The following is a 15,036-nucleotide window of genomic DNA, read 5'->3' on the forward strand; positions in this document are numbered from 1 at the left end:
TAAGACCTTAGTAACACATGCTTGGAAAAGCTTAGTACTTTTGCTTGGACTATAAATGTCAAACTGTCAAAATCATAAAAACTCTCTAAAACAATTTTTGGAAAAAAGCTTAATAGAAAAGAGGAATGCATAAAAATGATAAGGAGGTCAAATACAAATGCCAATCAAATGGCATAGATCAATGGTGGAACAGACCTGCATTCAGCCACTTTTTTCCCCCTAGTTATCTTAATTTTATTTGGAATTTAATCTATGTAATTTTTTCTTTTAAAAAATCCATTTAGAATAAGGTTCTATTGACAATTTGTAGCTTTTAAAGCAATGTACCTAGATAAAAAGTCATCTTTTCTGGATGACTGTTTGCTCTTTAATTTAGCATGGTTACAAAAATTTCCCCCAAGTATCTTAATTATTTTATCCTGAATGAAACATCTTACCACATTTATAAGGTAATATTATTTAAAATAATTCCAGGACATTTTCCTTATTCCCTTAATTTCTTCTTTTTATGAGTCTTGAAACTGAAAGTCACAGTATACAAATTTATTTTTGTGTTCTTGTGTGTTTTTTCCATGTGATTCTTTGCCCTTTTCATTAGTATTAATTTTAGCAAGTGAAATCATCTATCTTAGGTATTCTTTAAAATATGTGAAGGTTCATCAGTTTTTTTCCCTAACATTCTCTTCCCTGATTATTCTCTTCTGTGTTGCTCTTCAAGGGAAGAAAACAAACAACAGTCTTCATTTAACACCCTCGATTAACTGTTAATCTCCTCTACAGACTTTCTGAATGAAATATAAATTTGATTAATGATGATAGAGAAGATTGATGGCTTATTCCTTCAGTATTTATGAAGTGCCTACTAACTTAAACATGGTGCTGGTGTCTGGCCTTTCCTCTTCTGGACTCTCAATGTTTTTCTGTGTAGGTTTTAGGAAGAGGACGGAACTTGTAATATCAACAGAATAATTTAACAAATTATATTTACTAGCATACCTTTCTTTAAGCCTATTTGTTGATAAGCCTCATTTGGCTTTCATGGAGATATACAGGGACTGAGGGAGGGTCAAATATACCATTGATGTGGGCAATTTAAAAATCAAAGTCATTTTATATCAGAACCATAATACTGTAATGGCTAACCTTATTGTTGACACCACAGTCACAGTTTTGAAAGACAATGCGATGTTTCACATGATGTAAATTCTAAATTCAGAAACTTTTATTGGTCAGTTCTAGATTGTTTTGCTCATTTCCTCTGTAGCTAGTCTCACAAACAGATCAAGATTCCCTCTTTGCAGTCTATGATGGCTATTTTTGTTTTATTTTTTCACATCAGGGATTAAACCCAGGAGTGCTTAACCACTGAGCTACATCTCCAGTACTTTTTACTTTGTATTTTGAGACAGGATCTCACTAAGTTGCTTAGGGCCTCACTAAGCTGCTGAGGTTGATTTGAACTTGTGATCCTCCTGCCTCAGGCTCCCAAGATGTTGGGATTACAGGTGATATGGTGATTAATTTTATGTGTCAACTTGACAAGGAAGAAGGGTTCCCAGAAAATTGGAGAAACATGATTCTGGGTGTTTCTATGAGTAGATTGCGAAAAGCAGATTCCATCCATAATGAGGGAGGACTTCATCACTCAAAGGTTTGAGTAAAACCAAAAGCTGACCCTTCCCTGAGAAAGAGAATTCTTCCTTCCTGAACCCTTTTTAACTGGAACACTCATTTTTTCATGCTTTCAAACTAGACCTGAAACATTGGTTTTTCTTGGATCTTAAGGTCAATGGTCTTTGGATGAAAATTATACCATTAGGTCTTCTGGTTCTCTGGCCTTTACTCTTGGACTGAATTAATTCTGCATCTCCAGTTTGCCAGCTCACCTTGCAGACCTTGGGACTTGTCAACTTCCATAACATGAACCAATTCCTTAAAATAAATCTTATTTATATATAGGACATCCATGTCCTATTAGTTCTGTTTCTCTGGAGAACCCTGACTGATATACGATCCCCTATTCATCTTCCATCTTACCTTCTACTGGAGGCAGAATATAGTGAGGTAACCAAGGACAAAACACTGTGAAGATATTCTCCTTATAAGAGAGTGGAGGAAATAAGAGGGGGTTAATATTTTGGAGTGAAAGTCTGTCCCCAAATTTTATAGATGAGGAAATTGAAGCTCAGGAATTTATGATTTTAAGAACATACAGCTTATAAGAGGCAGAATAGCTAACCCATTCACAAATTGACTTTAGGGAAACATAATTTACAATGTAACATATTTACAAATAGTCCTCTGGAAGAGTATAACATTCTGAAAAATGAAGACTGTATATCCTTATATCCGAGTTGCTATTTTCTTAGGCATTTTCAGGATTAACCAGAATATTGATATGTGACTGTAATGGTTTGAATATGAACTATCCCCCAAAAGGACTTTATTAATATAGGAACGTTCAGAGGTGAAATAATTAGATTATAAGAGACATAACCTTATTGGTGGATTAGTCCATTGTGGATTAATAATTTAAAAGGACTACCTGGGTTGCAACTGTAGGCAGGTAGGGTGTGACTACAGAAAGTAGTTAATTGGGACATGGCTTTGCAGTTTATATCTTGACCTTGGCTCCTCATGCTCTCTCTCTGCTTCCCGGCTGCCATGAGTTGAGCAACTTTCCTCCACCACACCCTTCCACCAACATATTCTGCCTCACCTTGGACCCAAAGCAGTGGAGTCTGCTTTTCATTGACTGAACTTCTGAAACTGAAGCCAGAGTTGAGGACTGGTGGTTAATGTAGAATAAGAAATGTGGTTCAATCGAGGAATGAAGGCCATCTGAGTCTGGGAAGTTGGAGACCGCCCCTGGGAAATGTCAGTGTCTCCAGTGGCCTTTTGTTCACCAAGGTTACCTGTTTAACTGTCCCTTCCCAAACGTTGTAGGCAGGGAATTGCTAATTAATGCCCCTTGGGCCCTTACCTGCCTGAATCACTTTGGCCCTCCCCCTGCCCCTCTGCTTCTCACCTTTTTGCCATGTCACCAGCAACTCCTGGGCCTGGTCACATAGAGATAACAGGGAGGGGAACAAAGGAGACCCTAATCTAAAAAAGATGTAGGGTGCACTCATTTCTTGGGATTCTAGAACATCAGCCATGGCCCCCTTCTCCCTCCTGGGAGCAGTCTGTGTTACTACTTTTAAATAAATCTGTTTAATATATGCTTGCCTTGGCATGTTTCTCTGACGTTATACTTCTGCATCTGAGGAAGCAGAATTCGTCACCGATAAAATGCCGGTATCAAAACTAGAAGCTAAAATGATTTTTCCTCCTCTAAGTTGCTGTCAGGTATTTTGGTCAAGTGGTGAAGAAGCAATTAACACAATGAACTTCTTTTTAAAATTTTTTCCCCATTGGTGTGTGTATGGATGTGGTATTATCCCTACACTAGAGCAGTTCATTAATATGGACTTATTTACCACTACTCTGGCTGGCACCTCCTGTGCTCTCTAAAGCTTTCTCAATTCTTTGAGGACTAGTTTCCATTTGATCACATGATAATAATCTAACATCGTCTACAATAATTATCTACACACTTACTTTTATTGTCTTCAAGAATACCACTTTTTCCCTCTAATAATCCTTAATTCCTTAGTCTAGACAGGCAATACTTGAATAGTGCTTAGGCTAAATTATGTCATAAATTGTGTCAAATTTGTGGAGGACCTAACCCCCAATCTGATGGGTGGAGGTGGGATTTTGAGGAGATAATCAGATGGAGAAGTCATGAGGGTGGTGTCTTCATGATGGCATTAGTGCCCTTATAACAAGTAGGATCAGAAAAGGCTCTTTCACTTTCCCTTTTCTGTAGGTTGAATCTGGGATGCCTGTGGATTAAAGGTTTAGTCCTCAGGCTGGCACTATTTGGAGGTGTTAGAAACTAAGAGGTGGGGCCTAGTGGGAGGTCTTCCAGTTATTGGAGATGTGCCCTCAAAGGGAATAGTGGGATTCCATCTCTTCCTCTCTCTCTCTTGCTTCCTGGCATGAGGAGACCAGCTTTGCTCTGCTATGTCTCCTGCCATGATGAAGCACCATCAACCCAGAGCAATTGGGTCAATTGGTCATAGACTAAAACCTCTGAAACCATGAGTTGAAGTAAACATTTTCTATTTATGAGTTGATTATCTGTTATTTGTTAGAGTAGAGAAAAGCTTGCTAGTACTCTTTCTCTTTCTTTCCATCATGTGAAGACACAGGGAAATGGTGGTTGTCTGCAAGTCAGAGTCCTCACCAGAACCCAGCCATGTTGGCACTCTAATCTCCGACTCCCAGTTGTCAGACTGAGAAAATAAATTTGGTTAAGACACTCAGTCCATTATAATTTGTTATGCTAGTTCAGGCTAATAGTGAGTTTAGACATCATTAAAAACACTGAATTTTACTTAAAATGCACTTTTTAAAAAATATATATTTTTTAGTCTTTAGAGGTTTATTTATACACACACACACACATATTTATATTTTAGTTATAGGTGGACACAATACCTTTATTTTATGTGGTGCTGAGGACTGAACCCAGGGCTTTCACGTGTGCTAGGCGAGTATGCTACCACTGAGTCACAACCCCAGCCCCAAAATGCACACTTTTACACCATTTATCACAGTTAGTTTGAAAAGTTCATCCAATGAGTGGAAATAATCATTGGACTTAATACTCATGTTTTTTTTTTTTTTCTTTTTATTTAAAGCTCATGATTCCTCATTTTGGCCAACTTGAAATGCTTTTTGGAACTTTCTCAAAGTGAATAATCCTGTCTCAAGTTAACCTTTATCTTAACGTCAAACACATCTTGACCAGGGAAAAGAGTAATGGAGCTTACAGTGCTACCTATAGGAGAAAGGGACAGGAAGAACTGAGAAGTGCCAACAGCTTTCTGTTGAAACTTTCTTTCCAACAAAAAAAAGTTTATGATTTATCTCTAAATGTCAAGTCTCCCAGTACAGTTCTCAGGAATTTTGAATTTCATAGCACTATAAAGTTATTTTAAAAATTGAAAAAGTAAGTTCCAGATTTGGAAAACTATGGTGGCTGGTTCTGAATTCTCCTCATTTCCTCCTAAATTAATTGGTAAATCAACAAAAGAGTAAATTAAATCTCAGATGACCTATGTCTTCAATATTAGTGGGAGAGAGAACATTGCCTATATAATCACCTATAAACAAAGAAAACAATTCCAACAGAGCTTCCACTGCTCCCTGGCTGTACAAACTTGTGAGTGCAGTGTGCAGGTCAGGGGACAATTAAATCTGTGGAAAGGATTGCAAGGGAACAGAGGACATAGATAAAGTAAAAGCAAAATTTTGCCTAGAAAGAACAAAGTGCAACATTAAAGATCAAGATTCTGAACATAGGTGTGTACTTGACAGGTCAAATCACTAACATAGAAGAGGCAATTTTGGTGAAGCACTGCTTTTAGGGGAGAATGAAGCAAAGAAAAATGAAAATATAAAGGGGAAACTCAGCACCTGGGGGGATAAAAAAAAGAAACAAGGTGATGCTGACCCTCCTCTCTCCTCAATATTATCAACACAACTTCAGCTGATGAAATCTTCCTCCATTCACTACAAAATTAAAAACAAGCTAAAGAAAACTGCACTGCCACATTCCAACAAAATTAAATATCTTCAAACAAGCAAATGGTATATGAAAAACTAGACTGAATCAGAAGTACAAGTATTGAGAACAGAAAGGCACAAGAAGAGAAATAAAATGGGAGTGGATTGAGTGCAGGAAAGAAATTAGAAAGTAAAATAAAATCATACTAGATATACAGATATTTAATCTGTAAATTATAATTTAAAATTATATTAATTTTTATATATTAAAAATTTAATATGGAGTCCTGGAGACTGGCAAGGAAACAAGAGAATAAACATAAAATAAAGCAAAAAGTAACAAAGTTCAGAGACAAAGTGATTGAAATGAAATATAGGCAAAGGGAGTCCAACATGTTTACTTGATACCCCAGAAGGACAAAAAGCAATGGGATAAAACTAATATTTAAAACTTTAAGACAACTTTTCCAGAAATAAAAGACCTCAATCTACACATAGAAAATGTCTATTAGGAATAAGGAAAATTGAATTTTTCCTGAAATAATTCATTTTGATATATATCTTAATAAAACTAGTAGACTCTTAAAGAAAAAATTCTTGAGGGATTCCAAGAAAAAGGATGAAATAATTTAAAGGCAAGAAAATTAGACAAGAGACCTCAAAAACAATACACAAAGTGGGGCAACAGTGAAACCTCATTTTCGAGAAACTTTTTTAGGAGAATTAAATGTGAACCAAGGATATTATAATCAACCAGGATATACTTCAAATATCAAGACTCTAGGAAAATAATGTTGGATATGCAAGAACTTGGAGAATACTGTTTTAGATGTGCTTTTCCTTAAGAATCTTCTAGAGGACCAACTTCATCCAACTGATGTATAACTGGGAAAATCTGACAAAAGTAATAATAGTAAATATTCTGTGTATTTCATTGTGGAAATTAGCCCAAAATAAAAATAGAAATTTTGGTAAAAAATTATGTGTAAACGATGGATTTTTTGCTTTGATAAGGTAGAAAAATGCACTTAAAAGTGAAAGAGAGAGAACAGGAAAAAATGTGGAATAGGAACACTGTCATAAATAATAAGTGAGAGCTAAAGGATATGTTTTAAAACTGACATATAGGAGTAAAAGTTTAAGAATGAAAAGGGATTCAAATTCTGTAAAATACTAATACAAAGAAAACCCAAGGATAAAAATATTAACCTACCTCAATAACAAAAGGAGTACTTTTTAAAGCAAAATAGAAACATCACATAGAGAAAGATGTATAGTAACTATAGCATGATATGCACAGAAATTATAGCAAATAATATAACAGAATTAAGCCCAAACATAATGGTCACACTAATAAATGTGAATTTGGTTAACTCAAAGTCAAAAGACAAATTTCAAGAGTCATTAAACAAGACAGAGAATAGTAAAATCCACATTTCACATTTAGGATGTAGAAGTTATTTGTACAAAAAATAGCAGCAACCACCTACACAAAACACAGCTATAGAGATGCGAGCAGCTGAGAGAAACACACCACTAAAAGGACACCTTAACATTCAGTACAAGATGTGTCAAATGAACAATAACAACAAAAAAGCAAGGACATTTAAGAACTAAATAATATAAGGTGGACTTTATTGAAGTCTATATATTGAGTATTACACCCCAATAACAGTGAATGTATCATCTTCTCAAGTATTCATGAGACAGTCACACATATATTCAAAAATAATAGACCACATGTTAGCACGCAAAAAAAAAATCACCAGGTAACATGAAGCAAAATTAATACAAGCAATAAAAACAGAAATTGAGATGGCCATACTGGATGGAAATTAAAGATATTTATTAAACCTAACTCTTGGAACAAAATAGAAAATGCAAACAAAAATTATAGAATTTATGAAAAATAACAGTAATAGATATATCACTGGGACACCTTCTAGAGCAGTAATCAGGGAAAATTTCACAGCACTAAATAACTATACAATTTAAAAAATGAATTCCCAACTGAAAGAGTTAGAACAACAATCAAGAACAATCAAATAAAGTTCACAGAAGAAAATAAAAAATATAAGAGTAGAAATTAAGAAGTACAGAATAGAAAAACAGCAGGCCAAATTAATAAGTAAAAACCCAAAAGAATGTAACAAGTCACTCTGCTAGTTTATTATAGAAAAAAAAGAAAGTGCAAATATACAGAATAATAAATAATAAGGGGGAAATGCTGTTGACAGAGAAAAAAATTTTAAAAATGAAATTTGGTGAAAATACATTTAAAAATTGAAAGGGGTAATTTCTTAAAACACACACTACAGACTCAGTGTAACCAACTTGTATAAACAACTTAAAGAAACCCATTTTCATAGAAGAAATAAAAGTTATCAAGCAACTACTTCTCAAAAAAGCACCATGCCCAATGGTTTCCTAGGAGAGTTGATAAAAAAATAATAGCATGGGGAGTGGGAAACTCTACCATAAACCAACAAAATCACAAAAAGATCTAAAAATGGCCCTTAAAAGATGTTTAACTTCACTGGTAGTAAGTGGAATGCAAATTAAAGTTATGAGATACCATTTCTTATTTATCAGATTGGTACAAATTCAAAAGCTTGATGATCTGTTAAGGGATGCTATGGGGAAATGGCCTAGTTGCTGGTGAATGTGAAATGCCATTTTAAGGAAAGGAAATGGTAATACCTAACAAAATTTTGTATATGCCTTTGACTTGGCTGTATTATATGTATCTGTATTCTTGAAACGCATTTAAAACTACCTAAATGTCCACGTGTCAATGTGTATCAATCTGATAAATTATGGTGCACCATGGAATTCTATAAAAAAAGAGAATAAGATTTATCAACTTAGTATGTGAAATAGTTAATAAACCCATGAAAAGAAGCTCAATATTACCGTCATTAGAAAAAAAGCAAATTAAAACAATTTCACACTTAGTAGAAAGTCAATAATTAAAGAAAAAGCCTTTAACAAATGTGGGAAAATGAGGAACCTCCATACATTACTACTGAGGATTGAAAATGGTACAGCCACTTGGAAAACAATGGCAGCTTCTTTAAAAGTTAAATATAAATATACCATATAACCCAGCAATCCCACTCCTACATCTCTACCCCAAAATGAATATCCATGTCTACAAACACTTCCATGTGAAGTTCATAGCAGCTTGAGTGTGTACCACAGAAAAAACTGTTAAAATGTCCATCATCTCTCAAACAGATAAAGAAGATATGATATATAATGGAATTACATTTAGCAATAAAAGAACTGAGAGGATGCTAATATATGCTGACACAAATAAACCACAAAAACAGATTAGAAAGACAACATATTATCTCATTATTTTGATACCCCCAGAAAAAGGAAAATCTATGGAGACAGAAAGTAGCTACTGATGCCCAGAACTGGGAATATGAAGGAGTAACTATTACTGGGCGTAAGGGACTCCTACAGGGATGATGAGAATTTTCCAAAACTGAATTGTGGTCAGGTTGTACAATTCTGTCAATATTTGAAAAAAAATCTCTGAATGCTAGAATTAAAATGGGCAAATTTTGTGGCACTAAATTATACTTCAACATAGTTTTTTTGAAGATCAGATATGTGAATCATATGGTCACAATATGCATCAATAAAACATTTTAAAAAGATATTAGGACAACAGGTATGGTTTGAATATGGATTTATTTTCTCCAACTTTCACTGTGGAGTTTAATCCCATTGTAAGGTACCGAGAGGATGCACATTTAATGTATGATGTTTAGAGGTGGTTTCTTTAGGAGCTGATAAGTTAAGATAAAAGTCATCATGATGGAGCCCCAGGATAGAATACAGGTGTCTTTATAAGAGGAAGATGCCAGAAGCTGGGCGTGTGCATCCGTTTCTTACAGTATTCTGCTCTGCACTGTCTCAGGGCCATCAACTGTGGACTAGACCTGTGAACTAAAATAAACATTTCTTCTAACTTATCCAATCTGCCACATCATAAACATCAGGAAATGGACTAATCATCTGGTTTGCCTGATTTTCCCAGTTTTAGCTCTAAAGGTATTGTGTTCCAAGAAGTCCTTCACTCCTCGGCAAACTGGGATGGTTGGTCTTACTACATGTGTGCTAGGGAAGGGGTAGGAAAGGGCAAAGGGGAAAAGAGGTTTATTATTCTTCAAAAAAAGAAAACTACAGAGGAAAACAAAAAGTAAAGGTGAACACCTAAAGGGATGTGAAAGCAAACTACACCATTTACATGCTTTGGTATAGGTCTGACTTCTACAAGCATGTTAAAACTCTATATATTTAAAAAATAAAATTGAATCAACAAGAATGGGTAGGGGCTATGGGGAGGACTTAAAGCTGCAAGTAAGCTACAAACATAAATTGGATTACATTTCAATAAATAACATTACTACAGTGGAGGGACAAAAGAACCAAAACTTATGAACACATAACATCGTAATTATCCTTAATCTTGGATAAGATATACATAGGGAGGGAACTGCAAACAAACCTTGTTTTTTACAATATTGACAGAAGCAATTCTGTAACTATTTTAGATATGTTAGAGGAACCAGGGTTTTGAGGAAGTGACACAGAAATGCAGAATGTTGAAGGCAAGGAAGCACCCTGAGAGGATGCCTGGGATTTGGGAGTTTTGGTGTGTGAACTCATGATTTCTGAAATCATGCATGTGTTACATGAGCACATAAAAATATATCCATGAATATGTGTACATACATCATTTCCTAGTTCTGTCTGTTGAATAGCTGAGAAGCAGACACTCATTAGCAATGAACACACCCAAGGTACGGATCTAGGTATCTAATAATTTGTCCTCGGGTTCTATGAAGAAACTGCTGATATAGATCCCAATACTTTTTATGTAAGTAGAGAATGACTCTTGCCAAATCTAAGGCAATTTCAGCACCAAAGTAAGTGTATTAATGAATTATACACCACTGCAGGTAAAGTGAAAAAAGACTAGAAAACTGAATTTATATCTGTAACAGAGAGGTTTAGGTGGATATAGATGAATGGATGGAAGGATGGATGGATTGAGGAGTGTTTTCAATAGAATGTTGAGTGCCAACCGGAACGTGTGGAAGGAATGCTGTAGTTGGAAAATCATCACGGAATCTACCAAAATAGTTTGAATCAAGAAACATCAGTGGATTTTAAATGCTGGGGGAGAATTTTAATGTAGACTTCTTGTTTCAGAGATTGTTTATTAATTGCTGGGCAAAAACTAGTAACTATACATTGGAGAAACAGAACTATACCATGACCAAGTGACCAAGATTCGTATCACCAATGAGAAGATAGATATTGTGTGCTCCTAGATGTCATGTCCTGATGACACAGTCACCAAGAAAGTATTCTGACCAAGAATGCATGACTTCAATCTAATCAAAAGGAAACCCCAAATGAGGAACATTCTACTAAAAGAATAAGGGGAAAGAGAATTTTCTCTTCAAAAGCTTGTCAATGACTTTTAAGTCAAAGGCAGCCCAAACAAGGGCAAATTAAGGCAGGGCAAACGAACAAGCAAATAAATGATAAAACAAAAAAAGCTAAAATTTTAACAACAGCTAGTCTGGATTAAAGGCATATGAATGTTCTTTGTATTATTCTTCTTTATGAAAATTTTCTGTAAATTTGAAATTATCTGCATAAATAGTTAAAAGAATTATAAAGGACTTATGTTGGTTTGCCAGCTTCATGTTCTGCCTGTTATTAAAACGTAATCTTTTTTAAAAAAAAAAAAAAACGTAATCTTAAAACAAACAAACTCATGTTATTTAATAAAGTATTGGGAAGGGGTATTTTAAACATCCAAAATAACAATACTTTCCCAGTAAAGATATTCTGAAACTTAGCCTCCTTTCTGGAGGCATATTTCATGAAAATGGAAGGCCAGAGATGGTGAACAGCAGAAGAGAGTGCTTATAAAACAAGTGATTTGGGACATGCCTGGTAACTGTGAAGTTCTGTTATGAAAATAAAAACAAGAGAAATGATAGTATTTGGTTTATGTTAGAAAAGCCAGTTTCAAAGAAAACTCTTCTTTCTTCATATATTCTGCAAATGATCATGTATCTTTTTCTAAGAGTGAATGATACTTTATGCCAAAATAAATATAGATCATCAATTCTATTTGTCTTACTAGCTATGTATCCTTAAAAAAATCAAGTAAGTAAAATGTTCCTAAATTATGAGATCTCACCCAATATCTACAGGGTTTTTTGCTTCTTTCCACATATTTCTTGTTTTTATTTAACAAGATGATTTACTTTTATGTGGCCAATGAAAGTAATTCTTTAAAAATCCATTTTGAAAAATGGAGCAAAAAACTGCTTTATAGCAAAAAATTATATCATCAACAATTTAGTTTACTATTTAATCTTTATAAAAGATAAACAAATTCTGATTTTTTCCTTTATTTTATAATTGAAAAATGTATCACTTAACATGAATACTTAATACATTTCCTTAAAACTTCTCTATGGTAAAACAAACTGTACATATTTAAAGAGTGTATAATAGTAACACTCAAGACAATTTCAAACCAACTACTGGTATAGTTTTAAATTATTATTAATTGTGGCTATATTTGAAAAAGAGATATGCAAAGCTTACTAGAGCTCAGCATACCAGAAATACTTAATTTCTCAGAGTAAAATCTATAGTTACATGGTTCAAAAAGTGGCATTATAGTGTGAAGATACTATAAACTGCACGCTCTCTCTCTTTCTCTCTCTTTCAGAAGTCTCTTAAAACAGACTGGAAATAATGAAAAAATATTCAGCATCCCCTATGTAATAACTAAGAAAATATTTTCTTTGACTACTTTTTGCCCAAAGTGATTAAGGACAAAAAATAGGAATTCTTGTTGCTTTATTATTTGATAAACTGCTAAAAGTTCCCATTAGAAGTTCTTTAGATATTATACCAAGTTGTCTTGGTCTTCTGATCATATATATACACACACATATATATATGCATCTTTTTTCAAGTAAAGAAATGTTTAACAGATGTAAACTATTTATTGAATATTTGCCACCAAATATTGTTAAATACATTATCTTGCAGCATATCGCTTTCAAGTTAAAATGTCAGAAACAAACACCAATATTTACAATTCTTTTAAGGAATGTTATATAATGACACATTAAGGCGTAAATTCTTTTGGCTTATAATTCTTAAAAGAATGATAATAGCAAAAGTGATGCAAAATCTTCAGTGTGAGATTATGATTAAGCTACATTTTACAAAAATATGGTGTAAGATGGCAATAATCCCATTCAACATCCTGGATTAGATCCCTTCAGGAGGGACTGATAATTTATACAGTCAAACTTTAAAATTTACAGATAAAGGCAGTTCAAGACTGCCACTGAGAAGTACATCTCTTAACATATACAACTTTCAGGCCACAGTTTTGAAGGTCTGAAGTATCAAGTTGGTTTGATGAATTAGTCGGTTGGCACTTATGAACACATTTATTGCCCTGTTTAAAAAGAAAAAGAACATGCATTAATTTCACCCCCAAAATTCATCCTTTCAAAATACTGATCCTTAATGTCATTTATCAATAGTAGCAAGGAAATATATTTGGAAAAAAAAACAAAACACGTTAGTACTGAGTATTAAAACTTACATTCCAGTTTGGGATTTAATGGTGTTGCAGCATTTCAAACTATAGTGTCTAGGAATTATTGCCCCCTAGTGGTTATGGCTGGCAATAAGGTGTTGGACGCCTGCTAATGACAGGTAGTCAGTCCCTCAAGAGTCAAAAAGAGTTCACTCATAGGTCAAATAACTAGCTAAAGAGGAGGATTCAGATGTGATCTCTAGCTGTGGTTTCAAAGAAGTCAACAAAATCTGCAAAAATATTATACTCACTCTCAAGATCTGAAATTCAAAAGGCCTGATAAATATTTAAGAAAAATTACTTATACTCTGATTTATCCCAAATTTCTCTTACCTTCTTTCAAAAAACAAAGGAAAAAAAAAAGTGACAATTCCAAATTTCAATTAAAGTACTTTTGAAATAAAATAAGCATGTGGTTTCAATATCTAACCTGACAATGTGCAGTAGTATGCTCTTTAAAAATGTTTTATGCTCCCCCATATTCTCTTAATGATACATAATTAGGTGAACTTCACCACAAAACTGATGCCCTAGTCCTGGAGTGCAGCCTTACTGATTTCTTGGCATCAAAGCCAAGGTTTGTATTTTCATCTCAGACATTTCTCAAAAAAAGACAGAGCAGAAATGGATTATTAGTTCAATCAATGCAAATTTACCCCCACTACTGAAAAATGACTTAAGGATCAGGTTCAATTAATCATTTTCCATTTTCAGAAAACAGGTACAAATCTTATAGCACGTTATTCATACATAAAAAACTGGAATTTAAAGAAGCTGTTCAACTAAAAAAAAAAAAAAAGTATCAGCAAGAAGCCTGAATAACACATATGACACAGTAAATAAAAAATTCAGATTATCAAAAAGTAGGTTCTAAGTTTCTATCTTTCAATGTGCTTCTTCCATAGTAATTTTTAATTAATTAGAATAAGAAATAATGACACATCATGAAAATCAGTCTTTTAATGTTTTTGGTTATTTGAACTTTAAGCACAGGAGATGAAAGAAAAACATAAGTTTCATTTTCAGATAAATGGTAGCTTATGAAACTAAGTCACCAAGGAGCATTTCCCCTAGCCAAACTAAACAGGAGTATGGAATGACATACAATCATTAATATAGTTCAATATCTTAATTTTGTAACATAAATGTAAATATTTTAACCTGTTTGAACTGTTAAAACTGACAGAATTACAATGCATTTCTTTCACTGCTTTAAAATATTATAACAATATCAAAATGGTATGCTATGTACATAGGGATCTAAAACTCCAATGAATCAAAAAGAATAGGATGTTTGAGACCTTTTAAGCACTGGTAGAAAACAGGCTTGTTCACAAAATTCCTAGCATTTTACTTCAAGTACAAAGAACTACCCATAGGATAGAATGCTACAGAAGACTTGTCCTCTGCACACCAGTTTATACATTATATGTAAATATGCGTATGTATGTTAAAAATGTAAACCTACTAGGTTTTCTATAGTGCTCTACAACCAATTAAATGTAAACTTAAAAATCACACCCAATTTACATATTCTTCTTATTTAAAAGAATGACACCATAAAAGTCAATGTAAGTCTCCTTTCCAGGATTGTATCACAACCTTCCAGACATTTTTAAATTACCTGGAGCACTCACATCAAATATCAAGACCCTGTTCCAATACTAGGATAACTGAATCAGAATTTCTTAAAGTGGAGCCCAGGCAATGTGGAACTTTAAAGGGGATAGTAAAAATGCTTTTGCATTTTTAAATGG

At 33.8% G+C, this 15,036-nt stretch overlaps 1 protein-coding gene across 4 annotated transcripts in view; it reads right to left on the reverse strand.

Moving 5' to 3' along the window:
* Positions 1-12,088: 12,088 nt before the first annotated feature.
* Positions 12,089-15,036, reverse strand: part of Pdcd10 (programmed cell death 10) — a 40,539-nt gene continuing 37,591 nt past the window's right edge. For 2 of the 4 annotated variants that reach the window (XM_047564910.1, XM_047564911.1), the window contains exon 8: positions 12,090-13,135. In XM_047564910.1, the coding sequence (XP_047420866.1) occupies positions 13,054-13,135 (82 nt within the window). In that variant the 3' untranslated portion in view covers positions 12,090-13,053. Of the gene's footprint in view, positions 13,136-15,036 lie in introns of all 4 variants that reach the window. The other 2 variants (XM_047564912.1, XM_047564909.1) reach the window with 2 other exon arrangements.

This window comes from Sciurus carolinensis, chromosome 9, assembly GCF_902686445.1.
Source record: "Sciurus carolinensis chromosome 9, mSciCar1.2, whole genome shotgun sequence".
Taxonomy (NCBI): domain Eukaryota; kingdom Metazoa; phylum Chordata; class Mammalia; order Rodentia; family Sciuridae; genus Sciurus; species Sciurus carolinensis.